The 27,519-nt window shown below is 53.5% G+C and overlaps 6 protein-coding genes and 1 non-coding gene across 7 annotated transcripts; 2 read left to right on the top strand and 5 right to left on the bottom strand.

Moving 5' to 3' along the window:
- Nucleotides 1-775: 775 nt before the first annotated feature.
- Nucleotides 776-1,558, top strand: VE01_04187 (uncharacterized protein; the record flags this gene model as incomplete). The annotated part of the gene is made up of 1 exon (XM_018273662.1): nt 776-1,558. The coding sequence occupies one exon, from the start codon at nt 776-778 to the stop codon at nt 1,556-1,558; it is 783 nt and encodes a 260-aa protein (XP_018130503.1).
- A 1,826-nt stretch (nt 1,559-3,384) lies between these two features.
- Nucleotides 3,385-4,285, bottom strand: ATX1 (Cytosolic copper metallochaperone). The gene is made up of 2 exons (XM_018273661.2): nt 3,966-4,285; nt 3,385-3,804 (listed from the first exon to the last, which is right to left on the bottom strand). The coding sequence occupies exons 1-2, from the start codon at nt 4,102-4,104 to the stop codon at nt 3,641-3,643; spliced, it is 303 nt and encodes a 100-aa protein (XP_018130502.1). The 5' UTR covers nt 4,105-4,285; the 3' UTR covers nt 3,385-3,640.
- Nucleotides 4,286-4,561: 276 nt separating this feature from the next.
- Nucleotides 4,562-7,267, bottom strand: VE01_04185 (uncharacterized protein). The gene is made up of 2 exons (XM_018273660.2): nt 6,304-7,267; nt 4,562-6,255 (listed from the first exon to the last, which is right to left on the bottom strand). The coding sequence occupies exons 1-2, from the start codon at nt 7,184-7,186 to the stop codon at nt 4,832-4,834; spliced, it is 2,307 nt and encodes a 768-aa protein (XP_018130496.1). The 5' UTR covers nt 7,187-7,267; the 3' UTR covers nt 4,562-4,831.
- Nucleotides 7,268-7,429: 162 nt separating this feature from the next.
- Nucleotides 7,430-9,800, top strand: VE01_04184 (uncharacterized protein). The gene is made up of 3 exons (XM_018273659.2): nt 7,430-8,330; nt 8,381-9,397; nt 9,460-9,800. The coding sequence occupies exons 1-3, from the start codon at nt 7,654-7,656 to the stop codon at nt 9,566-9,568; spliced, it is 1,803 nt and encodes a 600-aa protein (XP_018130495.2). The 5' UTR covers nt 7,430-7,653; the 3' UTR covers nt 9,569-9,800.
- Nucleotides 9,801-10,018: 218 nt separating this feature from the next.
- On the bottom strand, nt 10,019-10,091 carry VE01_04183 (the record flags this gene model as incomplete). Its single annotated transcript has 1 exon — nt 10,019-10,091. It is a non-coding gene; the product is annotated as a tRNA-Ala (tRNA).
- Nucleotides 10,092-11,379: 1,288 nt separating this feature from the next.
- Nucleotides 11,380-17,102, bottom strand: VE01_04182 (uncharacterized protein). The gene is made up of 4 exons (XM_018273658.2): nt 16,866-17,102; nt 16,073-16,700; nt 15,269-15,949; nt 11,380-15,213 (listed from the first exon to the last, which is right to left on the bottom strand). Exons 3-4 carry the CDS (start codon nt 15,836-15,838, stop codon nt 12,121-12,123), a joined length of 3,663 nt encoding a protein of 1,220 aa, XP_018130501.1. The 5' UTR covers nt 15,839-15,949; nt 16,073-16,700; nt 16,866-17,102; the 3' UTR covers nt 11,380-12,120.
- An 8,735-nt stretch (nt 17,103-25,837) lies between these two features.
- Nucleotides 25,838-27,264, bottom strand: VE01_04181 (uncharacterized protein; the record flags this gene model as incomplete). The annotated part of the gene is made up of 4 exons (XM_018273657.2): nt 27,114-27,264; nt 26,778-27,059; nt 26,486-26,703; nt 25,838-26,417 (listed from the first exon to the last, which is right to left on the bottom strand). Exons 2-4 carry the CDS (start codon nt 27,033-27,035, stop codon nt 25,838-25,840), a joined length of 1,056 nt encoding a protein of 351 aa, XP_018130500.1. The 5' UTR covers nt 27,036-27,059; nt 27,114-27,264.
- Nucleotides 27,265-27,519: the final 255 nt, after the last annotated feature.

The following is a 27,519-nucleotide window of genomic DNA, read 5'->3' as shown; positions in this document are numbered from 1 at the left end:
CCCCTGCTACCTCTCCCTCCCCCTACCCCCTCCTAACCCCCCCTACCAAACTCCATGACGTGCAGTCGCTCTGCCGCACATCCTCTCACTCTACCACCCAGTGCGCCTTCTGACTTGCTCATCGCAGTCCAGTGGCTGACGATACGGTCAAGTGGGGGTTCGGACCGGGGAGGAGGGGGCATTGGCTGCCTGGAAAGAGGTAACTATCTTTGCTTGCCAATACCGTAAGTAGCAGATGTACGTCTTTGTCTCTTTCCCATCTTTCTTTGTGTGCAGGGGGGGCTAGTTCCGTTTTCGGTCTCATACCATGTCCTCCTGCTCTCTCTCTCTCTCTCTCGTCTCTCATATGCACATACATATAAGGGACACACCTTCTGCTTCATCTCATCTTCTCTCCTCTCTCTCTTCATATACTCCATACCAAGACAACATCATACAAACATCCATCACCTGCCTCGACGAACAGTCCATATCTTACTCTCATCCACTTGAAGAGCATCCAAGACTATAATACCAAACCACACTCACCCACCACATCATCATCGTCGTCACCAACAACAAAAACATCACAATCGACGAACAACTCGTCCACCACCAAACCACACAGAGACCAAACCCCCGAGTGCCCTCCCACTCACCCACCATCACAGTGGCCCCTCGATCCCGTCTCTCCGGCCCAACCGCCACGACGGCTCCACGCCCATTCATCGTCTCTCCCCCCAGCGACGTCCACGACACCAACCTCACCACCTTCACCACCCCCCCATCCCCAACAATGTCCCACCACTCCGCCCGGGGCCCCATCCCCATCCGCACCGCCAACCCCCCTTCCCGCGCGCCCGACGCCGCCCTCCTCCCCCTCCGCGCGCTCATCTCAAAACTCACATCCCTAACCTCAACCTCGCACTCCCTCTGCCACACCATCCGGTCCACCCGCCGCCTCTCCCCCTCCGGCACCGCAACCACCACCCTTGCCGCGCTCGAGGACTCCCTCGCTGACGCTCTCCCACGGTTATCCAACCTCTACGCCTCCCTGCGCGCCACGCACGGCAAGCCTCTCGACCTCGCTGACGCACCTGCCCTCGCTGCTCTCGATGCGGCGGTGAACACCCTCAACAAGCACGTTAAGGCGCGATTAGCTGATATCGCCGATTCGAAGGCGGGCTCGAAGTCGAAATCCGGATTCAGAGAGATTGGGGCTACATTCAACGCCGTCATCGATTCCGCAGAAGACGCACTCACCGCCCTCTCCGCGCGACTCTCCGCCGCCTCCTCCGCACCAGCACCAGCACCCCGCCCCAAAGCCCCATCACCGATCCAAGAAGCCCCGCATAGACCGCGCCGCGACTCTCGGACGCGCGAGAGCGAGCCGCCTCGCGTGCTGGAGAGGGGGGAGATTGCGATTACATACCGCCAGTTTGAGAGGATGGATGCGGTGATGCAGTCGTGTTGGATTGAGGAGAAGGCGGAGGGGGGGAGGAGGTTTAGGAATATGGCGGATCCGTCGAGGGTTGTTTATGGGGTTGTGCCTGAGGGGGGGTTTGTGAGGGCGCTTTGAACGCAGCTCACAGAACTGGGATGGGATGGATTGGATTCTTTTTTATTTAGCGATTGCGATGGGGATGGTACGATACGATACGATGGGGCATGTTTTGATACTTTTCCTTTCTTTTTGTTTGGATTACGAAATGGGGGATGCATGGATCCTGGAGGTTCTACATCGGATCTTTTCTTGGTTGTCATCATCATCATCATTATTAGCATTAGCATTACTTCCTCCGCATACGTGCGTTGAGGTCCCCTCGGGTAGGAGGGAGAACAGGACAGGAACAGAACAGGACAGACGAAGATAGTCTGGGAAATATTTACACCCACGAGTTGGGTGAGATCAATAATAATACGTTTTTTGGATACAACTTTACTCTTGCCTCTGCCAGTGACTGTAACTGAACTTGTATGCGAGTTGCCTCGACTTGACTTAACTCTACCTGACTGACTCCCTCTCACAACCCCCCCTCCCACCTCACATCCAGACTCCCGCAAACCCACTCCGTTCTAGATTCCGCTGCATCCCCATCAAGTTTTTTTTTCCTTTTCTTTTCCATCTTAGTCCTCAGCCGTGTCCTTGGCAGCCTCCTCACCGGTCCCGCCCACGCGTCCATTTACGTGTTTGCGTGCTTTCTTAATTACTTACCTTACCCGTCCACTCCCGCATCACCAGCTGCACGCTTGCTTGCTAACCCATCCTCGTACATGCTTACAATCTATGTGCTTACCTGTCACCTTTGTCTAATCGTCTAGCTGTTAAGTTTGTCAAATCAGACAGCTGGAGCCTAGGAAACTTGCTTGCTAGCTGCCAGGCACCTACCACTGCATCTCCATTTACCTGCATCCTGCTCATCCACTCATCCACTTACAAACCCATTCATCCACTCACCCCATCCATTTACCTCCCGCTCCCGCAGCTGTCCGCATATCCGCATCACCTACTGCACCACTCCCCATCCATGCATGCAAACCGACAATGAGTCCAGCCATTCACCCACCACAGCACAGAAGCTGCGCCACCTCATCCACCGCACGAGCCACTTCCCTATCTGTATCCCTACCCCTCCTACCCCTCCCGCAACGGCAGAGTACAGTACATAGGATCAGAGGGGGAAGCCACAGTAAGCACCAGCCACGAGCCACATTTCCATTTATCCTTGTGAGAGAAGACAGAGAAAGTGTGCAGTGTGTACAGTACATAGGAGCGAGCCACAATCCTTCGGCGAGGAGCCACAATCCTTCAGTGAGAAAGAACGCGCAAGCCACTGTGCACGAGCCACATGTCTATATCTACATGGGTAGGTGGTAGGAGCAAGCCACTTCTAAGGCTGTAAGCACAAGCCACCACCACTGGCAATAAACTCCTCTATGGTCTAGAGCAGCCACACCCACCTTCCCAGTTCAGTATACGTAAAAGCAGCCGCACTGCACCGCCACGGGTCTAGACACTCACTCAACACCACTGCACTGCACTGCACTGGACTACACTACGGAAGGGGGGGGGGGCTAACTACTTTCTTACGCCGCGGGTGGGGGGATGCAGGAACGGGTATGACCGAGTAGGGGAGAGGAGGATGGGAAGGGTAGTAGGGTAGGGCGGAGGACGAGGCTGATTTCGTGGGCGGGGCTGCGGGAGAAGGGGAGGGGAAGGAGAGGGGGAGGAGGGTATATAGGAAGGGAAGGGGACGGGTTGGGTGGGGTGGGTGTGTCGATTGTGTCTTTGCTACCTTCTTTTCTAGCTTTACAGTGGTTCTACAGATAGAAGGAGACGAGATGGGATGGCAAAGAGAAGAGAGCTATAGAGTATATTCCCCTCCAAGAGGAAGGAAAGCTCCGCCTCAGATTTGAGCAGCGCATTCTCTAATCTATCAGTCCTGGACATACATAATGTTTACAGCACAGCACTCAAGAGACGGCACGCACAATTTCAAGTAACGCATATAGGCAGAAGCAAAGTATGGTTTTCTCATCCACCCCCCTCCTCCATCCAATCCTCGAATCCCCAAAATCCCACTTCAGATCCCGAGACATCGCCAAAAAAACAAAACGCCTAGATCCCCCCCTTTTCTCGTTTATCCCCAGTCGCGCAAATCTAAGCAACGACCTCGACGCTCCTGCTCTCGCCGTCTGCCTCGCCGCTGTTGACCTTCTTGCCTGTCTTGGCGATTGTGCGGAGGACGGTGTCGTACTCGAGGGTGGGGGAGGCGATGACGGTTGCGGTTTGGGTGTCAAGGGAGACGTCGTAGGATTTTACGCCTGGGTGGGGGTTAGCTGGTGGTCTGGTGTGGTGGGGGGCTGGATGAGGGATTGAAGAGACGGGAGGGATGCTGCGACAGGATGGGCCGGGGGGTGGGAGGAGAAGGAAGGAGGATGGGAGATGGGCGAGGAGAGCGATGACGAAGAAGAAGAACACATACCATCCAGCTTCCCCAGCACGCGGTTCACAGCTCCAGAGCATCCACCACACGACATGCTCACGTTGAACTTGTAGGTGTGCTCAGCGCCCTCAGTCTGTGCCTCCACCGGCGCAGCGACAGCGGGTGTTGCGTCAGCCATCTCGTTCTTGGTATGAATCGCGGAGTATGTTATTTCCGTCGTAGTTATCGTGAGAGGTATGTATTCGCTGAGTTTGTGCGTGTGTGTATGTATGTGTGTGTATAGGTATGTGTATGTGAATGGGTATAATGGTATAGCACTATATAAAAAACAAAGAGGACAGCACGCCTTTATATCCCCCTCCTTCCCTCCGTGCGACGTCAGTTCAACCGCCCCCTACCTCCGCTTATCAAGCGGGTTTCACGCACAACTCGCGCACACCACCAACCCCGCCACCGGGTCCTTCTCCCTAGCGCACCCTTGCGCACCACCAAGCACGTCAGCTCCGCGCCCGGCGCTAGGCCCTTGTATTCAACGACGAACCCCGACTACAACTTGCAACTGACAAACCAGAATCTGCGCATGTTTATTGATGTCTCGGCGTATAGCCCGGATGTGCTACGAGATGGGGTGATGGTGGTGATGTGATGCTTAGCCTGTTACGGGGAAGGGGAGTGCGCGCGTTTCAATGGCGTTTTGGTGCGGGAAGGGGAGCGTGAGCATGTTTTGCAGGGGTGGGGGGGGAGGGAAAGCTTATTCGGATCGTCGCAGGGTGAGGTGGTACGGTGGGATGAGGGTAAGGCGAGGCGGGTTTTGTGGTGGTGAGACTTGTGTGATTGTTACGATGGGATGCGTGTTGGATGGGTACGGCGCATATGCTGGTATTTGTATTTTGGGTTGCGGTGGTCTATTGAGTATTACCCTCGTGCCTCTCTTCCGAGTCCTCCACAGTACCCTCATGCGTTTCCTCCGCATCCTCAAACTCATCCTCCTCCCCCTCGTCACTATAATCACTATACCCCCCCGGAAACTCATCATCATCCTCCCTCAACACCCTCTCTATCAACTCCGGATTATTCCCAATCTCCGCCCTCACCTCCTCCAACCTCCTCTGCCCCTCCACCCTCTCCTCCTCCGTAGCATACGACCTCTCCCCAAACAAATACCTATACAACCTCCTCACGCTCCCCAAATTCCTCACATGCCCTTCCGCTGCCCAATCCTCCCGATTCAGCGCTTCGACAGCCGCAAACTCCCCATTCGCCGTCTCCTGGTCCACAATCTCCTGGATCGGCCCGGCCTCGATCACGCCGGGCATCAACTCGTCCGTCGCGGGCGGCGGACCCCGCCACCCTGGAATGAGCTGCCGGATCGCGGCGACGGGGTCGAAGAAACCCTCCAGCTCGCCATTGGGACCCATCCCCGAGGGGCCCGTCACGAACGCCAGGCGCTGCGTCGGGTGCGAGAAGATGTTCATCTCGGCCTCCGGGGGGAGGGGGTCGGAGTCCGAGTTCGGGAGACGGTGCATGAGGTTCGAGGGCACGAGCGACATGAGCGCGGGCGTGTTGTCGAGGTAGATGAAGCGCGCGGCGTCGAGGTCCATGCATTCGTTGGGAATGGGGATGATGTCCTTGGGGTCGGATTTGCCTACCGCGTGCGCGACCTCGACGAGGAGGGAGGTGGCTTCGGGGGTGCTCCAGAGGTCTTTTGTTTGTTTGATGTAGACGCTGGAGAAGAATTCTTCGCCTTTGTTGCGGGGGAGTATGCCCCAGATGGAGGGGGGCGCGTCGTCGAGGTTGAGCTCTTTGAAGAGCAGGCAGAAGAGGTAGGGGAATTTCCTTATGGCTCGGCCGAGGACTTCTCGGCACTCTGCGCCGTGCTTGAGATGCATGTGGGCGAGGGCTAGGGATGGCAGCTGGAAGTCTTCCGTGAAGCTCCTGTCGTCGCCGAACATTGGTGATGATACCGCATCTACTAGCCACTCAAATTGGTGGGCTCGTATCGCTAAATGGTGAACGACGAGTTTAAAGCAATACGGATCGTCTTCGAGGTCAAGTAATAGGAGAAGCTTAGCCCACTCAAATGCGGTCCTGTAAGTCCCCTTCATTACCAAGCTCTTGATGTAATGATAGCCCGCGAGCCACAACTCTCTGTTTTCGGGTCTGGCGAAATCCAGACGCGCTTTGCCAAGGGACATCTTCGTTGCGAAGAGGGACGTGGCGGCTCGTCCGAATGAAAATAGAGCACGTTCCACGAGGTCATTGGATAGCGAATGGTCCGATTGGTCTTTGGCTATCTTACTCACTTGGAGGAGCAGTGAAATGTGATATGCTAGTTCGTATTAGCAAACGTTTGAGGGGTAGATATGTCAAAGCGTACGGTTTTTCTGAAGCAACCCAATGAGGTTCTGGGGGTCGCCCATCTCCACGTAGATTCTAAACTGGTTCTGTACAGCTTCGTACGCATTGTCATGTACGAACCTGAACTCGTTAGTGCCGTCGATGAGCTCTATATCTTCAACCTTCTTCATAGTAAGGCCTCCTGTGGTTGCTCGTGGCCACTCGTCTTTGCCTTGTATAAAAATATTCCTCCTCAGAGTCACATCAGGCAACCCCTTTCCAGGAGCATGGTGGCCTTTCAATGCCGTTTCGAGGTCAACCTGTTGTTGCTGTGCCCTCTGCCGCCTTCGTCCTCCTCGTGGCACAGGCCCGCCAGCCTCATCGTTGTTCTCAACAGAGGTTCGGCCAAAGAGATTTCTCATCTCATTCCCTACTTTGAGGTGCTGGCTATTGACGCCTAGCAAGGTACACATCCGCTCATAGTTTGGATCCAGTTCCAGCTTCGGTAGCTGTGGTATTTCCCCCCCCTTCTTACCGCTGATATCGAGCTCTCGAAGGGCAGCATCTATGTCGTCTCCATCATCTTTTGTTTCGGGCTTCTCAGCTTCACTTGTCTCTGGTGCCTTCGCTTTGGCTTTCTTCTTTTTCTTCTTTGACTTCTTCGCTTTTTTCGGGGCAGGAGATGGCTCGGCTTCGTCGGCGCTCGTATGAGTCTTTTCGTCTATTTTCGTCTCTTCATCGTCGTCGCCGTCGTCATCATTATCCTCATCCTGAAGCGCAGCAAAACTGGAGAATAAACTCGCTTTTGCCGGTGGGCGGTAGTCTTCTTGCTCGTCGTTGGACCCCTCCTCTTCTGCCTCTCGTAGTTTGGCTTGCTCCAACTCCCGTTGCTGCTGCAGCTTTCGTATTTGGCGGCTAGACATTTTCTTTGGGGATAAATATATAGGAACATACAATCCTCAAAACTGCGAATATCCTCGGTTTTGACCCCCAAAAAATGGTAGGTACAGCTCGTGGCAACAGGTGTTTCTCATGACGCACCGGGGTGGGATAAAGTGGCAGAACTTTCACCGCTTGCTGCTTTCGGCTCGCCGCATATCTTCCGCTAAGCACAAAGGGACCACGAGACCTCAGTGGCTACTCTAGTTGAATGTCGTCTTTGATTGTCTAGGACCTCACTCATCAACACCACAGTGACGGTTTCACACTCCAGCGCCCAACGTTATATACGTTCTTTTAATCTATGGACAGCATGCTATTGTAATTTTAATATATCGTCACTTTGATCTATTGATTACCATTCTCTCGGCTTTGCGACGCTCCTGGAGGTGCGGTTCGTCGACTACCCAGCCTTCCTCTCTCATCGTCCAGAGATCTCTCCAGTCCTCCAATGCGTCGAGCTACTATACGAGCACTACGAACTGCTCGTCGCGCTCATATCCAAACCTTCCATAACAGTCGCGGTGGCCATTCCTCGCAGTATGTGCAAGGATTAAGGTCCGCTTCAACCTCGAACCGACGCGAACCCTTGCCAGCGCCTTTGAAGTCTTCCATGCATATCAGAAGAATATCTGTGGCGGTTGCATCGGGTCTGGTTGCTGCTGGAGCTTGGTACGGTTACAAGGGATCTGCCACATCGGAGTCATCAAAGGGGCAAAGCCAAAGCCTCACTACGTCCGCCTATTCTGGCGCGAACGCGGCGGAGACCAGTACGGTACCATCGGCGAATACCCGACAAGCGGTTGTGGTGACTGCGGACTCAATCTACACCGGATCTATTGAAGGCGACGAACCCATCTCAAAATATACCGACAACTCTGGTCGGAAGGTTTTAGAGATGCTCACTGCGGAACAAGCGACACAGAAGCTGCGGACAAACGAAGAATCATACTTTGTTGGCCGTGGCCAAGGTGTTGTGAGATACGATGTGGTGCAAATTCCCAGCAATGACCCCATCGAGGATGATCACTCCGAGAAGATAGTCGAGGTGCCTCATGCGGTTGCCACCGCAGAATCAGGGAACCCTAGCAGCGACTGGATGTTCTGGGGTGTATACGATGGACACAGGTATGGAAGGCTTGAAACAAACGAACCTACATCGGCTAATATTCCAACAGCGGGTGGACAACTTCCGCCAAACTCAGGCAAACCCTTATTAACTATGTCGCCCGCGAATTGAACAGTACATACAAAGCTGCGCTTATCGATCCTACTCTTACCTCCCCTACCTCAGAAGCTATCGAAGCTGCGATTAAGACCGGCTTCAACAGACTCGACCACGAAATTGTACATGAGAGCGTTGAAAAGGTCATGAAGGCAAACTCAAAGCTCGCCGCTGCTGAGATGCTCGCCCCAGCCCTTTCAGGGGCCTGTGCTCTCCTGTCGTTCTACGATAGCAACTCCAAGCTCCTCCGAGTCGCCTGCACCGGTGACTCGCGCGCAGTTCTTGGCCGCCGAGGCGCTGGTGGCAAATGGGTCGCAACCCCATTGTCCGTCGACCAGACCGGAGGTGCCCCAGATGAAGAAGCCCGCCTCCGCAAGGCCCATCCGAATGAGCCGTATGTCGTCAAGAACGGCCGCATCCTCGGTGGCCTAGAGCCGTCTCGTGCGTTCGGTGACGCGATCTACAAGTGGTCCCGCGAAACCTCGGAGCGCATGAAGAGGTCTTTCTTTGGCAAGACACCGTCTCATCTCCTCAAGACGCCTCCGTATGTCACTGCTGAGCCGATTGTCACCACCACGAAGATGGAGCCGGAAAACGGAGACTTCGTCGTCATGGCCACGGATGGATTATGGGAGATGCTCACGAACGAGGAGGTCGTCGGCTTAGTCGGCCAGTGGATCGAGAAGCAATCGTCTGAGAACAAGGGGTCATCAAACGGCTGGCTCAAGCTATTCAGCTCGCAGGAGAAGGGACTGCCCGTCGAGCGTTCGACAACTAGCAAGTCAAACGATGGACAGAAGACACCCATCAGACAGCAGCAATGGGGCGTCGAGGGCGGCGAGAACCAGCGCTTCGTAGTCGAGGACAAGAACGTCGCTACGCATCTTGTCCGCAACGCGTTAGGGGGTAAGAACGACGAGATGCTCCGCGCACTGTTGACCCTCCCTGCGCCCTACTCGCGCAGATACCGGTAAGAATCACATGCTGCCCCTCGTTTACATTACCGACAGAACTGACTAATTGCCTCATTAGTGATGATTTGACCGTCGAGGTCATCTTCTTCGGCAACACCCCCAAGACTGGCAACGTGACCACCAACGAGGACGCTACGGCTCCTATCTCTGCCAAAGCGAAGCTCTAGGCGAGCTATTTTGAATACTTTCCGACTTTCCGCGGTGCTCCTAGACCTCGGGATCTAAATCTTGACGATAGGGAAGGCTGGTAGGGATATGGGACGTTGGCTAGTATCCAAAAGTCGTGATAGATATATCGGTGACTTGTGGGTCACGAAACGATTAGATAGATAGATCTCCCAACCTCGGCGATGGGTACATACCACACCTAGGCCAGATATCAAGCACGTTTTTCCCAAGGTTCATAATAGTCTTGTCTCCCAAGGTTCATTAATAGCGCGCAAACCATATATATCGTGACATCATCCCAACTCCCCTCTCACAAGCCAAAAGTTGAAATTGGCACCAGTACCAACCACAACAATCGCCCGCTCCGACACTATAGATAAACCTAATCGCCCTCCCCGGCACAAAAACAAAAACAAAAAAATAACTGCCGAAGCAATTCAATCAAACACTGGAGAAACGGCGAATCGAACGCCGGACCTCTTCTATGCTAAAGAAGCGTTATACCACTAAACCATATCCCCTTTGTAGTGTTTACCTCTGCGCCACTAACCTATCCCAAGGCCGTCCCACATTCTTCTCGAACTAACCCTATCCTATCCTATCCTATCCGTTGCCGAATCCAACCGACCCGAACCAAAACTCCTAGTAAAATTCCCAGCGCCCGGTTTTTGGAGCGGGCGGCGGGCCTGGCCTCGTAGCTTCGGTGTGTGTGGGGCGCGAAAACCGCGCGTGAGGCTCCTCCTACACTATCAACAGTAGTATGAGAAATAATCGCGACCTCAACGCGGTTGTGGATTTTCGCGATAGAGGGGCTCTCCCAACACGAACCGCGTTGCTCTGTGGATTCAACGCAACGAAGCCTGTTTATTCCCCCCCATCTACCCCTCCATATCCATCCAACATCTCCAGTAACGCTGCTTGCAGCCTCCAAAAATCCCGTGTTTGTGGGACCAACCCACCGCGACAACGACGTCATCACGTGTCCCCTCCCCCCCACCATCCCATCGCCATCCCATCCTATACCACAGTAACCACAAAAAGTCAAGTCTTGCATAAATAAACACCAAACGCGCGCGCGATACCAACGTCCCCCCGCCCCTTCTCCACCCTCCCCATCGAGCTCAACGCGCATACCAGCGCGCTGCGTTGCCGAAGCTCCCCGACTCCCCGTGCTGCAGTGCTATCTATCACTTTCACCTCGTCGCATGCATGTGAACGACACACACGGCGATCGTTTTATGTCTGGGACAGCCCCAGCCCGGGGTGGACTGGGCGGGACGGCCGGGGGGTGAAAAGGCTAGGCTGGGCGGTGGGCTGGGCTGGGCGGCGCTGGGTCGATGGACGATCGATTGCGCGGTCGTTGCAGTGGTCGTGCAGTGGTGCGGTGGCGGCTGCAGTAGTGGTGACCACAGTGGCGCGCGCTGATCTAGGTTAACGGCGCAGCGGAGGTGGTGCGGGATTGGGAGAGCGGTGCATGAAAGATGCGCGCGCAGCAGTGGTGTGTGTGTAGAGGTGCAGCAGACTGGTGTGTGGAGGAGAGGATACCGGCGAGTCGGGCGCGGTGCAGATGTCTCAGGTCGCGGTATGCATGATCTGGCATGACCTGGCCTTGGAAAACGCGGGGAAATGATTTCCAGGTTTCTGGGGAAGGAATAGGGTGTGTGTGGGTGGACGGATGGGGATGGGATGATGAACAGTCATAGATAGATAGTCATGGTTGGTTAAATTCGATAGAGGACAGAATACAGAATTTCAAGTCAGATGGCACGGGATATCAATCAATCAAATCAATAGATAGGCATATGTATGTGAAAGTGAGATATTAACAGGTCATATTTCTTTCTTCGCATTGAAGCGATGGGCAGCGACGCCCAAGTAGTCTCTGTCTATCTACAACCACCACCTCCTGTTCGCCCCCTTCTGGCGTTTTGCATCTCCCTATCCCCATCCAGTGTTTTCCAGCAGGCTGCGAGCCCGGTTCATGAGATAAAAAGAGTCTTCATATGCAAACTCAACCCCGGCTCCCCGGCCGGGGCGAAACTAATGCTGTACATACAACCCAAACGAATACATACAAGACTTTTTCCCTATTCGTCTCCCCCCGCCGCCATCCGCCCATCCCCCCTACCCCCTCGCCGGGAGGGATGGTGCGGAGTAATAATGAAAATGGTAGTAGTAGTGTGTGCGCGAGTGTGTTGTTTGTTGTTGGCCGTAGCGAAGGAGATTTTGGTGTTCAGTACAGAGTTGATTGTCCACAGGACAATGTATAAAAATGACAAGATGTCGAATGTGCCGCCGGTGCTTTTAGAAAGAGTGCCGAGGCCGTTTAAACGTGTGAGTGCTTCGGGATTTTGTGCAGGTACCTTGTGTGTAGGTGCCGTGTCGTGATATGGTTGTGATGATGTGTGATGATGTGTGATGTGATGTTTGAAAAGATTTTGGTTCCGCAAACGCCGTTTTTGGGGGAACCCCGATCGCTAAAACGCTATACAAATATTGGGTATCAAAGAGAGAAGGATCATAGGTGAGGTCGAATGATGTAATATGAAAATCAAGAGTTGGTAGGTGTTGGTGTCAACGCGAGCTTGTCGCGTGTGTGTGCCCACGAGAAGAGGTCGAACTTCTCCTTCGTGAGGATGGGTGTGGGGTGAGCTGCGAAGGCGCCCTGGAAGTCGACTGGGGAAGTCTTCTGAGTCATGCGTGGCTCGAGAAGGAGTGACTTGCGGTAGTATTGTTGAACGTTGTTCGAGTCGTTGGAGGCTCTCACGCGGATAACCTGCGCCTGGATCCATTCCTGAAGCTCAGGGACTTCTGCAAGTCTGTATGGGATCTGGAATCGCTGGAGATCACCAATGATCTTAGCAGTGCGGGTGTGCTTGTCAAAGTTGATGACAGCCATTCCCTTCTCGCCAGCTGTGCCGGTGAGTTGCTTGGTAGCCGGGTTGCCCATGTCGACAAAGGTGAGATCAGTGAGGTAGGTGCCAACAAATGGCAGGCAAGGCGGTACATGGCCTTGCAGTCTCTGCCTCAGGACAGCGTGGTTCTTTGTTGGCTCGACAATGTCTTGGAGAACCTTGAGCATCTCCTTTCGCTTCGGCGAGATCATGTCCCAGGTCTTCTTGAGGCGCGTGATCATGGAGGAGTTGATCGAGCAGATAATAGCCATGAGCGAGTCATAGTTGTTGAGGATAAGGCACTCGTTGGCGATCTTGATCCAGTGCTTGATGATAACAGCTCGCTTCTTCGCATCCGACTCGGACTGGAGAACGGTATCGGCGACGAGGTTGGACAGATCAGTCGAGAGAGTGGACATTGCCTTCACATTGACTGCGTTCGATCCCGACTTCTTCATCCACTCCGAAGCAAGTAGCTCCTCAGGCATAATGGTGCAGAAAACATTCATCTCCTTGATGGTGAGTTGGCGAGCCATCTCAACGGGGGAGAAGTCGAGGATAGATGGAGATGTTCCACCCATCTTCCAGGTCTTGAGGCTGTTGATCTGGCTTTTAGATAGGATAGGTGCCGGTAATGGCGTATCCGGTGAGATATATTGGGCAATCGATGTGCTCGTCTTGCCGATAGATGAGATAAGGCGCGGGGTAATTGGCCCCTCAATCGCTGCGACCTTCTCGGCCAGCTCTGATAGCCGGCGTCCTGCTTGCGGCAGAACAGATAGAAGTGTAGTCTCGGCGAATGAGCGGATAATCGGCAGGGCGACCTCATCTGCGGTATGTTGCCAATGAGTCTCCAACCAGCCCTTGAAGACGTTGTAGACGCGAAGGCGAACTGGGGCAGCGATGTGCACGCTGTCGTTGACGTAGTTGAAGCGCTCGATTAAAGCCTCAGAGAATGTGATTGGTGTTGCGAAGAGGCGGAATGTAAGGTAGAATGTTGACACGAAGGTAGCATCGGGAGTAGAGTCGTGCGAGGTTAGTCGCTCAACCAGGGCTGGAAGCGATCCTCCAGTAACCTGTCTCTCCTTGTTGAAGATCAGCTCATGTGCGAAGGTCTTCTCCAGCACCCTTGATTCATCGTCCTCGCGCTCATCTGCAGATGTGGCTTGGCTTTCCGAGATGCTGTTGATTGACTTCGATACCTGGTGGCTCTGGTGGCTCTGGCGATAACAACTCAATTCGGGAGTCGTCGCACGAGTCGAGGTTTGCGATACCAAGCTGGCTTCCGAGCCCCTCAGGCTGCTCATATATGTACTGGGCGAGCCAGTGCAGGTAGCGACGCTATCTGAGCGCGAAGAGAGTAAATCATTGCTGGGAATTGAGGTTTGTAGTTGTAGGCCACCCATTAGGCCTTCGAGTCTAAGAGCGGGTAAGAAGGTAGGCGAGGGCGCCAAAGTGGTCTTTGCCGTGCCAATGAGACCCATTTGCGCGTCGTCGGAAGTCTCGGCTTCCGACTCAGGAACAAGCGGGAGAGGCTTCTCCTGGTCGATGATAACGAAAGATGGTAGAGGTTTCTCCATGTCAGCAACGGATGGTGGGAGAGTCTTTTCGAAGTCGAAGCCAGTCGGTGGAGGAGGCGGTAGGCTCGCGGGTTCTTCTAAAGTAGATTCTTCGATAATTCTAGGGTTGTTATCAGTCGCGACATCAGCAGCGAAGGCTGAGACATCGATTCCTAATGCAGACAGCTCGGGCTCGAAGTCGCCCACGATCTCGATGACGGACTTCGCCCTGTCAACACACTCTCCAACAGCAACAACACAACCGGTGGCCGCAGACTCGATAGAGTCGTGATCCTTTTGTAGTATAACGTTGTCTTCTCCATCAGAGCTACTTGGTCTGACACATTCTCTCGCGGCGATGACAAGTTGGTTGATGCATTGGTACATGGTATCTCTGACATCTTGGAGCGCGGCCTCACCGCGGACATCGCGGGCGCATAGTAATTCAATGATGGTACCCAGTGCCTTCCCAGCTGCAATTGCTTGACGTATACTGATGAGAAGGTCGTTCGAGCCATTGGCCAGGTGTAGGCGGCCCACCAGAGATCCAAGACACGATATGAATGTCTCATGTGTCGAGCCAAGTAGCCCAGACACATAGTTCTGGCGACGCGCATCATGATGCTGCCCCGCGGTCGACAATCTATGCGACAGAGATTGGCGACTCAATTGCATCGAAGATTGGCGTCTAGAGTTTCTTGTGGTTGGGGAGAAAACGCTGGACGATCGCTTGAATGATTGTCGCTTTGTTTGTTCCTCGGCCGCCTGCTCCCTCGAAGCAGCACCCGTAGAAACGCGACGTGATTCCCGGCGGGACCCCGCGCTGGCTCTCGACATCGCGTTTTGGAAGGTCGTCGCGTCGGCAGGTGGGGTCGACGGGTCATAAAGCTCTCGCGTCAACGAGGTAATTCTGTTTAACGTATATTGTGACTCCATATCAGCCAAACAAGCATCATGAAATCGCACACCTCGTGTGACGATCTTGAATGCTTTCAGTAGCATCTCATCGATGATACCTTGGCTTATATTCTCTGGCTCGGTCATGGTGAACATATGTTCCCGATAAGCTTGCAAGTGCTTCGATGTCTTCACAAGAGACGAGACATCAGAAAGAAGAGACCTGCGACTCCGGCGAACGATATCGTTGCTCAAGACGAAAGGCGAGTCCCTTGTCAGGCAGTTTAATCGCTCCTGCACAACTTTGTTAGCATGCTGGCACAGACAACAACACACAAGATATACGAACCAGTAGTAGTCGTACACCAGCAATGATACCCTTGATGAATTCTTGGTTGCTGAAGATTTCATCGTCGGCTGTGATACCACTCTTCATAAGATCCGAAAAGCTGATAAGCGCCCTCAGAAGACTCCGCATCTCCTCAGGCTCATAGTTCTCACAGAAGTTCGTTGGTACCCATCCCCGTTCGCCATCGAGAAGTAAAGTTCCGTCTGCCCATCCATTGGTGTGTATGGAGTAAACAAGCACCACATCGCCTTTGTCCAGGTGCAAAGTCACTGCCGGCTCCAAGGGACTCTCAGCTCGGTTGAATGGATAGACCGCACGCAGATAGTTGTGGAAGACTGGCCGCGGGTAGTCCATCTCGGTCATCGTCACATCGTCGTCGTATGCGCTGGGGGTTGCTGGCGGTGTTATTTGTGTGCAGCTGTATCCAGAATACTCGGATGCGTTGTCGTTGTGTCGGACGGTGCCACTGTTGCTGGACATATCAACACTCGACTCGGAATAATGGCCCCTGTGAATGTGCAGAGGTGCCACATGTGCGCTGCGCTCCGAGTGCTCTCTCATAGTCGCCATGACGGTCTAAGTTCGAAAACTACCATGAGCACTGATGCAGTTCCGGTTTGTCACTGTGGGGGTTGTTGAAAGTAATTGGAATCGTTCAAGTTGTTCGACCTCCAGGGGATACTGTATATAAAGATAGACCGTTAGCTATCAAAGCTTTTCTTTGTCTTGCATTGGTCGTCGAAGAAGTCTTGTGCTGAAGAATGGCGGCGGGAGGGAGGGCCAGGGGAAGGTATGGTCACATACCAAGTCGGACCCTTCCTAACTGATATAAATTTTATTGTTCGTTCTTTGTTAACGCTCGGCCGAATTGTTGCTTAGCACACGACTCGTTCAATACCAGCTTGTCCTTTTGATCGAAAAGTAATAATGGAAGATTTGTATATAACGAAGACGTCGAGTCGGATTCGAAACAGGATATCAGGACAAAGTAAGGGCAGGGAGGACCAGAAAAGTTGGTTATGCAACTGGCACGGGCCCAGAGTACTTCTAATAAGGAAAGGAGCAACCCGCAGAGTGTGGAAGGACGTGGAGTCGTGGATGTCGTGGATGTCGAGGGTGGTGGAGGGTGGTGGAGGGTGTCTCCGTAAAAAAAGTACAAGGAGGTCCGCAATAATTGTGTGAGCAACGGGCGAGAATGCCTGCACAAGAAACCAATGCCTTGGGTGCCGGTATGTACGAGAGAGGGGAGGTCTCGGATGAATCGTGAAGCTCTGACGGTTGGAAGGAGCTAAGGGTGGCAGGGTTGTTTTGTGGGCGGCCGGGCAGGGTAGGGGGAGGGTTAGGAGGGTTGCAGGGGTTGGGGTTGTCGAGGGCGAGGGCGGCGAGGGCTCCGTAATGTGGTCTCTGTTCTGTATCCACCCGCACGGAGAAACTATACTGCAATGAGTAAAAGAAGGACACAGGGATGAGGGATGATGAGGGATGAGTAGGGATGGTGAGGGAAAGGACGAGGGGAGGATAAGGGGAGTGGGGAAAGATTGAAGGACTGGAGGATCAACAGAGGGAGGAGGGATTTTGGGATATTTGGGAAGCTCACCTTAGAATAGTTTGGCGTAGTGTGGCTGTAGCGTGGTGAAAGTGTGATGGATGGTGGAAATTGACTCTCTTTGCTCTTTTGCTATTATTGTCGTGGAGAGCGTGATTGTGAAAATAAGGAGGAGTGGGTGGGGGATAGCTTGTAGCGTGCGTGGATAAGTTGGTGGAGATGGAGATAGACGGCGGAAGATCCTCTTTTTGCCTAGGAAATGGCGTTTTCTGGTTCGCGTTATTCGTGTGTGGTTCGTGTGGTGGTTCCTGGGGGGCCTGTTCCTGTTTATCTCTTGTGTGTATCTGTATCTCTTGTGTATCTCTTGTCTGTATCTTGTCTGTAATCTGTATCTATCTGTTTATCAGTTCTGTCTGGGGGTCTCTGATCTAGTAGAGGACACACGCACACACAACACGCACTACTATAGTTTCAAGAGAAAAAAACGCGAGAAAGAAACGCGAGAAAGAAACGCGATTATAATGGGGCAGAATCTCTCCTTAAGGTGAGGACAGTCGAAAATCAAGATAAATCAAGAAACAAGAAAATGCAGCAGTGCTGAATGTCGCACATACGACACACGTACAGCTATCCCATCCATTCAGTCATCCAGAAAGAGAAATGTGACCGATATGTGAAGAGAATTAAATTTTTGTGCTGGGAGAGTCAACATGCAATGCAGGCTTCGGAGGTACAGAGAGGAGAGGACACACGGTACCTGAGATGAGTGATGGTCCAGTGCAGAACGAGGGCAGAAAGAGGGCAGAGGAGGATGTAGAGAGCCGGAGGTGTAGGTGTGGTGCATGTACCTTCACAGTGCAAGCTGCGGGTGCAAGGTACATGCATGCATACACAAAGGAGAGAAAGGACGGAAATCGCCCTGTGCACACAAAACATAATGTAATGCACACCCGCCACCACCTCCTCCACTGCCCTCCACTCCCCTCCCGCTGCCCTCCACATACCGACTGAGTGACTTATCCACACACACAACAACACACACAACACCATGTACACTCTACACTCTTCCCCTCAAACACACCCACACACACCCACACACACCACCCACACACACCACCCACACACCCCATTCAATTGCCGTTTGAGAGCCCTTTGTTTCTTTTCCCCTCCCCTCTACAGCGCACTCCAGCACACTCCAACCACACCCTCAGCACACCTCAGCACACCCTCAAGCACCCCCAGCGACCCCAGTACCCCAACTGACACCCCAGCCAGCACCCCCAGCACCCTCAGGCACCCCCAAGCACCCCCCCCAACCACCTTTTGTTACTGAATCTCGAACCCTGTTCGTCCCCATCTGTACACTTCTCCGTCCGAGCATTCAGGTAAGCAAAACCTTTGAGACGGAACAGACTACACGCGTATGAAGAGAAAGAAATTTAAATAACAAAACCTCAAACACAACAGAGAGTAATAAAAAAAACGCGGTTGAACTTTTGTTTCTCTTACTGATGATTACTGTTTTATAAAGCCATCTTCTTTTCTCGTAGAACAGTACTTTGTTATCCTGTACAATTCATAATTTTAATTCAGTTACGAAAGTACGAGGGGGGAAGTTACGCGGCGTGTGTACATCCTCCCTCCATCCCGCGTAAACAACGACCGACCCAGCACTTCGGGGCAAGAAGGAAGGGAGCTCCACCAGCCTAAAAATCCGCCGCGTTCCTAGCCTGCATCCTCCAAAATACTCTACTGGATTACTGGGTAAAAAGGGCCACTCCGTTCCAACCCAGCACCAACACCAACCAACAAAAACAACCCTAGCACTGTTATGGCTTGGCCTTGGCCTGATAGTCGTGATAGTCGTGTGTGGTGGAGCTCCCCAGCTGGCCCCCCGCCCCGAAGCCAAATCTCCACGAAGTCCCCTACTTTCTAGGGATCATGACTAGTATTCCGCGACAAGAGCGTTGCAGCCCTCTATAGCTCTGTGCTTTTCTCAGACAAAAGGCGTCCTTGAGTCTCAGACACAGCGTGTCCGAGATCATCTGCAACACTTCCCCCCTCCCCCCTTCCTCTCCACCACTAGGACGAACATGCACTGCACCAGAAAGAAAAAAGATCCTCTCCAAAATAGATCAGACCAACGGTATTTCATCCAATGAGTCTGGCTCGATTGAGGGACCCCCAGGAGGTCCACGATTAAGCTCCCCAGTAATGTCTCCTGTTTTTCTCTGATTCCCATTCATTGTGACACTGCTTCACTGTACGAGACCGGTTTGTTTACCACCTGCGCGTCCATGAGCTACCACCAGCTTCTTTTTTTGCTTGGAGTGGCGGCTTTGATGGGCCATGGGCCGGGCGCGTCAGTTTCGAAGCTCCGGGATCGCTGTGAACCGTGTCGCATGAGGAGATAACAAGCAGAAAGACGCGACAGCCAATGCGCCTGCGCCTTCAATGCGGTCATGTTCCGTCGTCACTCCTCGGCGATCCTCCCTTCCGACTCGCAAGAATAGACCACCACCACCAAACTGGTCCAGAAGGCAATCCGAGCGAGCAAGCAAGCATCCATCCAACGCCAAATCTCCCTGCTACTGTACCCCCCGTGAATCACACAAATGGTGGGGTTTTTTCTGTCAAGAGCTGCCCTGTTGCGCACACCATGGGTATCCCTGCTGGGCCACTGTGATAGAGGCCGCCACCAGTTGCGATTTGCCGCTCGTCAGAGCTAGCAATGTGCCTATTGTGCCTCAACTCGCAGCTCAATTTTGGCCGCATCATTGATTCGCGGGACCTGCAGCCACGGAATAGCAGGCAACGACGAAGAGCTCGGAGAGCCCAGCCGTCACAAAGGGCCAGGCTGTGTCCCCCAGGGTGCCTCTTTTGGACGTGTCACCTCCTCCTCCCCAGTTGAATCAAAGCCGCATCGCCCAGCCCACACAGAGACTGCTGCAGCTTCATCGTACAGAAATGTATCACTCCTCAGCTCTCGACGATACTCGAGAACGTTCCAGGTCGCAGAATACCGATTTGCTGAAGACAACGGATCGAGACACGGTCTCGAATCGTGAACACTTGATTAGCCCCAATCCATGCGTTGCTTTGCGACTTCTCCTTTCCTCTTAGTGCCGTTTGTTGGGTTTTTTGAAGCGCGCGAGGGAGCCGGCTTCCTTCCGGTCAAGCCTCATCCCCGTAAATCCTACCTATTTTGGCGTTATGCTCCCCCCCGCCCCCTGCACAACTTTGATGGAGAGACGCGGGGGGCAGATACATATCACATACCGTCACACCACTACCGCACTGAGGCGTTGTGGCCTAATCACTATCACGCCAAAATGTGTCGTTTGCTTACATGTGACTGCGGTTCTTCATTGGCGCCAACTTTACGTACTGCGTCCATTCTAGGCATTTCAAAATATTGGAGCTATCCGGATGTGAGCTCTGCCAGCTTTGTCCAGTCCATTTGCAGTTTTTTACCCCATCGTTGCGTGTTTGGAATGGCTTCAGCATATGCAGCACTACTGCGAAACGCAGCATGTTCTCGTGGGTTTGAGGCACTGTCACCATCAAATTTCTTATTTCTCGTGGGGAATTCAATTGAAATCCCTCAATTCTGCTTATTCCTGTGAGACTTTTGGGCTTCATTCATCACGTCGGGCTGAACTATCGAAAGGATCTACTGTCCAGCTGGTGCTGAATGGCGGCATATTATTGCTTCTACAAATGATGCCAGTGATACTTTTACAGCATGAATCTCTATACCCGGCAGTTTCTCACACGTGGACTCCAAGCAGGATGCCACGCGCAGCGTTGGTCCTGTAGTCCATTTCCTTACTTGGGATTCTCCGCCGTCAATGAAGCCGCAGTCACGTCACAACGGCTCGGAGGGTGACCCAAAATGCTTTTCAACATCCAATATGTAATCCCTAGCCCTGTGGTGGTGGTGGTTCACACACACATGCAGTCTGACAATATTAACCCAAGCACCCACCGATTCTAGCCTAGTTTCCCAGCGATTGGGGTAGCGGCAACCTATCGCAAAGTGATCGTTGCTTTGTTGCTTTGAGGCCTCCGTGGCCCCTTCGCCGTGCTTGCGCTGTGCATAACCGGGCCTCCCCCCTCCCGCTCCCTCATGCACCATAGACTCGAACTCACAGACTGGGGGCTGGTCTTGCGCAGCGCACTTACCAAAAACCTACCCTTTTTTGGAGGGGGGGAGGCAAAAAGAAAAGGGAGATGGCCCGTGTGTCATGTCATGTATCCTAATTCTGCATCACTTAATGCGGGTTGAGTTTCCAACCGAAACGCGTTGCAGACTTGGACGAGAATCGGAAACACGAAGGCAATGGGGGCTGGGCTGCATTCAATACTCCGTATCACGCAACACATGTCAATTTTGCGAAATAAACCTCGAATTAATCGATGGTCGTCAATTAGCTTTTGCGACTATAGCTATGGTCTGGTCTGGTCTGGTCTGGTCTGGTCGTGCCATGGACCCTACTAAGGGGAATACTACGGCAATATCGAGCTTCACCACCGGCGGACCTAGCCTCGAGCTTACTTACCTTCGCCGATTTGTCCTAGTTGAGCTGGATCTCCGGCTTAGCTAGGTCGAGCACCTCTTCGCGCTTTAGACGCTATCACACGCCAGACGGGGCCGTGGTCGTGCTCTTAGACGCTGATTATTCCCCCCATTCGGTGTAAGGTAGTACTCCAGGGATGTACAGTACCATTCTCGGATGTCATGTATGTCTCTTCCCCATACTCGTCCTGATACAGACAGACAGACAGGCGGAACACGGAGCAAGCTCTCAGATAACCAAAACTGTAAACCTTGGTTGCTGTTCCATACCCCTCCATAGGTAGATCCAAGGCATGAGGATGTGAGTTGTCCCCTGCTATCTACGTAATCGTACGTAGGACCACACATTTCAAGTTTCCTTCGCATTGACTCACGGATGTATATGCCACTTCATCTGATCGCATATCATCCATATTAACAACGTTTGTTAGCCGGGATCATCAAGGCGTAACGGCTGCCAGAGCGCAATAAACCGTTGCGGATATTGAACGGAAACCCCTCCGCCCAATCTCGGAAAACCCGCCGCCAAAAGGGCCTCCCTCCCTTCTGCCCCCTTCTGGCCGACAAACAGACAGCGTGCTCCCCTCATGGGAACCATACTATTCCTGCCCACCATTCCACACAGCGGATCTACCTTAGCTTAGCTCTCCCAGTCAGTTGTTATTTTAACCATCGGTGAAACCCCGACACATGAAAATCGCTCTCAGCGTGTTGTGGGGCGCTCTTAACCTACCTTCTGGGAGAGAGAGAGAGGGAGATTCCAGCTAAACAGAGAAGAGGGAAGAGATCATAGCCTTAGTTGCAGTTTATCGCGCACATCGCGCACATCCCATCCCACACCCTCCTCTCCCAGCAACTTTACCAAGCCCACTCCGCTGCATCCCCAGCGCATTCTGGTATCTCGGTTGCCGGGTTAATCGGTGGAGCATCACTACAGCACGCAAGAGGGGTCATCAAAAAGTAGGCAGGCCTACTCCTCCTCCTCCTCCTCCCCCTCCTGCTCCGTTCCCCACACCGGCCAGCTCCGGCAATGTGTATACATTCGACCCATCACCGCCGAAGCTAAACCCGCCCTAACAACCTCCCTAGTATCCTTACCTCCCTAACTCCAGTGGCGTCGTCGATAACGTCGTCGTGCTCGCAATGCCCAGGGAAGGGCTGGGGGGGGTAGTACTACTGTTTTTGCCCCCAACCCCCAATGAGCCTTCGCTTCCGCGTTGAAGGGTCCAGTGTGGCTTTTAGTGCGCCGCGCCGCCCCTCCCACGACGACGGCGCCCCAGCCACCGGTGCGGTGGAGGGGCACCACACCATACCACCACAGCGGCGGCGGTCTCGAGGTGCTAGGCTAGGGAAGAAGCTAGGCGCAACCTGGGTGTCCCGATTATCCCAAGCACCTTCCTTTCTCCACCCTCTCGGCGGCGTTCGTTCCCCACAAGCCAAATTAGACCAGTCTTTAGGGCTCCGAGCTGTCCTTGCTAGAGGACGAAGGTTGTGATGTGAGGTAGGTGCCGCAAATCCCTCTCGGAGGTTGCAGTAGCGCGTATGTGGGTTGCCGACTGGGCTGCTCGTCTTGGGTTAAACTATCGCGGGTTTGCGCGAGGGAATTCGCAATCCCACCCCAATACGTCCTACGCTGCTCAACCTTACCTCCTGTGCTAATACTTAATCCATAATATGCCGTGAAAGTGTCCCCCCTCTCCCCACACCCGCGACCCGACCGCGATGGTAGCAGCAGCAGCAGCCGTAGTAGTAAGATTTGAAATATAGCGCTACACAAACTCAGGGCCCGCTCCGAGCAGAGGGGACCTTAGGGGGACACCACACGGGTTTAGCGGCGGCCTAGCTAGGGCAAGAAAGCCACAGGATGGGACGGAGGGACGGGGACGGGTACGGTACCCAGGTGGGTGTCACTAGAGTAAAATTCGCAAAATTAACTCGCTCCATCAATCCCTCCCCCGTGGCTCGGATCATGGACGGGGGAGCAAACCAAATCACTCAATCGCCGTCCCCTCCCTTCCCTCCCTCCCGGTGGCGGAAATCAGAGCGGCAAGTGGATTTGGACAAGGAACCAGCCAGATAGATTGCGCGGAGGAGAGGGGATGGCGGTGGACCGTACCGCGGTTTGATCGCAAATCGTGTCAGTCACGACGACGACGACGGCGATCTCAAGAAAAGTGTGTCTTTTGCGCGCCACACGTGTCTCGAAGCTGTGGCGACGACGCGTGCAGCAGGGCCTCAGGATTTTCGGGAATTGGGAAGGGCTAGGCAGGGGGGTTTTTGGCTTGCTAAATCTCCACACTTCCTTTTCGCGCACACGAGTATGTATTGTAGTCAGCTAGTGCACAATAATAATAATAGTACGAATATGCAACTCGGGGGGAAATGCCGGCATTGCACTACCCACCGACGCACCGGCGCACAACTGCCTTGCATAAGAATGCAGCTCTCCAGCGACCACCAGCGAGGCCAACGGGGCCCAGGCGGCGGTTTCCAGCACGCACAAACCAGCCGCCGCCTGGCCTCTTCCTTTCTCATGCCTGGTCATGCACCCGCATCCGTGTTCCAAGATCCCGATTCGCATTGAAAATAAAATCCCCACTCCCCGTGTAGTATCTCAAATCGTAACATTCCTGTGCTGCATCAAACTACGTACAGTACGATTCTAATGCCCATCCACCCCCGGCCCCCTCAACAGAGCATTGATTGCTTAGACATCATAACTCACCTCCTCCCTGTTCGAGATCCTGTGCGAGGATGAATCGCTAACGGCCGCACCGCGTATGCACGACCAGCCGCCCGAGAGACCAAGTTGAGTCGAGTCGAGAGTTGTGCATCCACCCAGCCCGTCCCCGCCCCTTTTTCCCGTCTTACTGTACGTATACACCAACTTATGTAACCCGCCTGTCCCCCCCTAAGCCCCCTCCATCCTAGCGCCCCCGCGGCCTTCGGAGGGGAAGCCGCAACCCAGAAACCCGGCGCCCCACCCCACCGCAGCGCGCCGTGGCGCGCGGCGCTCTGTGCGCCTCCTCCGCCCGCCCAGACGGAGGCCATCCCGACCCAGGACGTGCTGCGAGGGTAGTGCGCGGCGGTGTTGCTGGGTCGGTTTAGGGGATACGGGCTCCGCCGTGGCGTTTGCGTGGGGGGGGCGGGTTGGGTAAATTGGGATTGGATTGGATTGCGTGGACGGATGGAAGGGATGGGGATACGGGAGGGAGGGACGGTATTGGGGTCGGGGAGTTAGGAAGAGGCGTTGGGGTGGGGGAGAGGGGATGAGTGGCTTACGGGGGATGGGTGGTGGGATTGGGATTGGGGGTGTCGGAGTCGGAGGGTAAAAGGGGACGGCGCGGGATGAGTGCTGGGAGGTGAGTACAGATACACGTGATGAATGTCTCGTGACTGGCTGGTTTGGTCCCTGGGATGGATGGGCTGCTTGTTGCTTTTCCTCGGGGATAGACCCAGAGACGATAAGTTGACGCCTCACGGAAGCCTATCGTGAACGTGCTATCTTTTCTTTTGTCCATTGCGTAATTTAAGGCGTGAGCTTGGGCAGCAGCCACGAACGTTATCCTCCCAGGTCCCTCGCGATCGGGTGGGGGCGTGGGGGGGTAAACAAAGGGTCATCGACCCAAACGATTGAAAATGAGGTCCCGGTTTTTAAGGGATCGGCTGCCGGGTATGGCTGGCACCTTGGGTTGATATCGAGCTTTTCGTGATTTTGCTTTTCCGAGGACCGAGTTTATCTCACGATGCTACAGTAGCATGTAATCGTTGTTATCGTTGCCCGTTGGCGGGCGGTGGGGGGGTCAGCGTTGTATTGATGGCAGCGGGTGATGATTGTCGGTAAGGGTAGGGAAGATATCGTGGGCTCTTTCTTGGCTCCACATAGAGGAGGGTCCCGTGTTGCGGAGTGATATTGCGAATCCCCTAGTAATATGAGGAAATGCCTTGAGATTATCGTGGGCAGATGAGCGATTTAGGTGATTTGGGTCATGATGCCATTGTTTGTTGTTATAAGCTTAAATTTGTGTTGTTGTGGGTTTTTTATGTACGGATTATATCTGATATTGATATTAATGTTATTTTCTTACTCCTGATTCTGCCCCTGACTCTGTTTCGCCATGACAACGTGCCTCTTTCGGCACAACACAGCGATAGCATAGGATTATCACAATGTTAGTATTATAGATATGCTATGCTGCCATATATTGTGTTGTCGATCATAGTTATGTATCAGAATATGGAATAGAAGGTGGGTGGGAATGTGAATAAATGCTGTGCAAATTATATCCAAAACACGGATGAAAAACTTCATAGCTTGATCACATTCCAACGTTAACGAGGGGTAACGGCGGCAACGGTTTACTCAAATGATATTATTAGTGTTTCAATACATTACCAGTGATATAGCTTATATGATACAAGCGTTCCCCCCTCCAACGCTCCCTCACAGCTCCGGCGTATCAATAAACATCGACTTCAACCCCGTCGACGGATACCTCTCCCCCACCACCACCGCCCCCTCCACAATCCCCCTAACCTCCCTCACAGTCTCCTCACTCAATCTGACCTCCAGCGCCCCCAAATTCTCCTCTAAATTCCCAATCCTCCTTGTCCCAGGAATCGGCAATATATCCTCCCCCTGCGCCAACAACCACGCCAGCGTCAGCTGTCCCACCGTCACCCCTTCCCTCTCCGCCACTCGCTTTAGATTATCCACCATCTCGAGATTCCTGGCAAAGTTCTCCGGCGCAAACCGAGGGAGCGCGCGCCGCACGTCGCTGATCTCGAAGTCGTCGGGGGAGCGGTAGGCGCCGGTGAAGAAACCCCGGCCCATGGGCGAGTAGGCTACGATGGAGATCCCCAGCTCGCGGCAGGTACGCAGGATGTTGGTGGTGGGGGACTCGATGTCCATGCTGAAGGGGGAGTATTCCATCTGGACGCAGGCGAGGGGGTGGATGGCGTGGGCGCGGCGGATGGTGGCGGCGGAGGGTTCGGAGAGGCCGATGTGCTTGATTTTCCCGGCTCTGTGAAGGGGTTAAATTGAGTTCTGGGAGTGGATGTGAATAGGGGTTTGGGGGGGGAGTGAACTTACTCTTTTAGCTTGACTAATGCCTCCATGGTCTTTTCGATGGGTGTTACGCCGTCGATTCTGTGGGCGTAGTAGAGGTCGATGTAATCCACGCCGAGCTTCTTCAAGCTCAGCTCGCAGGCTTCGAGACAGTATTCGGGGGTGCTGTCGATGGTTCTGGCCTTCATGGCCTCGATCCCGTTGCCGCTTGCCAGTGCTTCCTTTGGGACTCGGTTGCCAAACTGTAGACTGATTAGTTGACATGTTCACCACATCTAAATGTGATGATGCCGCTTTGAAGGCATGAACAACGCACCTTGGTAACAAGAAAGATCTCATCGCGCTTCCCTGTCCTCTTAAACCATTTCCCGATTAGTTCTTCGCTGTCTCCATACACATCTGCAGTGTCCCAGAACGTAGCTCCGAGTTCATAAGCGCGGTCGAGGAACTTGAAGCGAGTCTCGTCGTCGTCAATCGTGCCGTAGTAGGCGGAGAGACCCATGGTTCCCAGGCCCAAAGCAGGCACTTCAGGGCCGTCACGGCCAATTCGGCGGGTAGGCAGTTTTCCTGGCATTGTAGCAAAAGAGATATTAAAGACCTGACAGTAGAAGTCAGTTATATGTGGCAGCAGAGTTCTCGGACAATGTGTCACCTTGAGGGTTGCTGAAACTAGTTGGGTATGATGCTTAAATGCCGTTGCGATGATGAGTGTGTCCGCCAAGGAGAAGCAACCCCATTATATATACTTCCTACATCTCAACTATTTGAGTCCACAGCATAAAAGCCGAATTGGTGGTTTCTGACGTTGCCACCGGTGTTTGGAAACGTGAGGTTATCTCCATGATTACGTCCGAAATACGCTAGCGGCCGCATCGGCGGCAACACCGACGGCCGCATCAGACGCCGCCGCATTAGACACCGCATTTCCTGCGCCTTGCTTACCTCACAAGGAGGAGAAACCTATTTTTAATCTGTACTTGGTATTCACACCTTGTGTGTGGTATAATTACCGACAGTCGTTGTTACCGATGGGACAAATTAGATGGAAGTGGTCAGGT

This window comes from Pseudogymnoascus verrucosus, assembly GCF_001662655.1.
Source record: "Pseudogymnoascus verrucosus strain UAMH 10579 unplaced genomic scaffold scaffold_21, whole genome shotgun sequence".
In the NCBI taxonomy this organism is placed as follows: domain Eukaryota; kingdom Fungi; phylum Ascomycota; class Leotiomycetes; order Thelebolales; family Thelebolaceae; genus Pseudogymnoascus; species Pseudogymnoascus verrucosus.
This window is presented reverse-complemented; position numbering and strand designations above follow the sequence as displayed.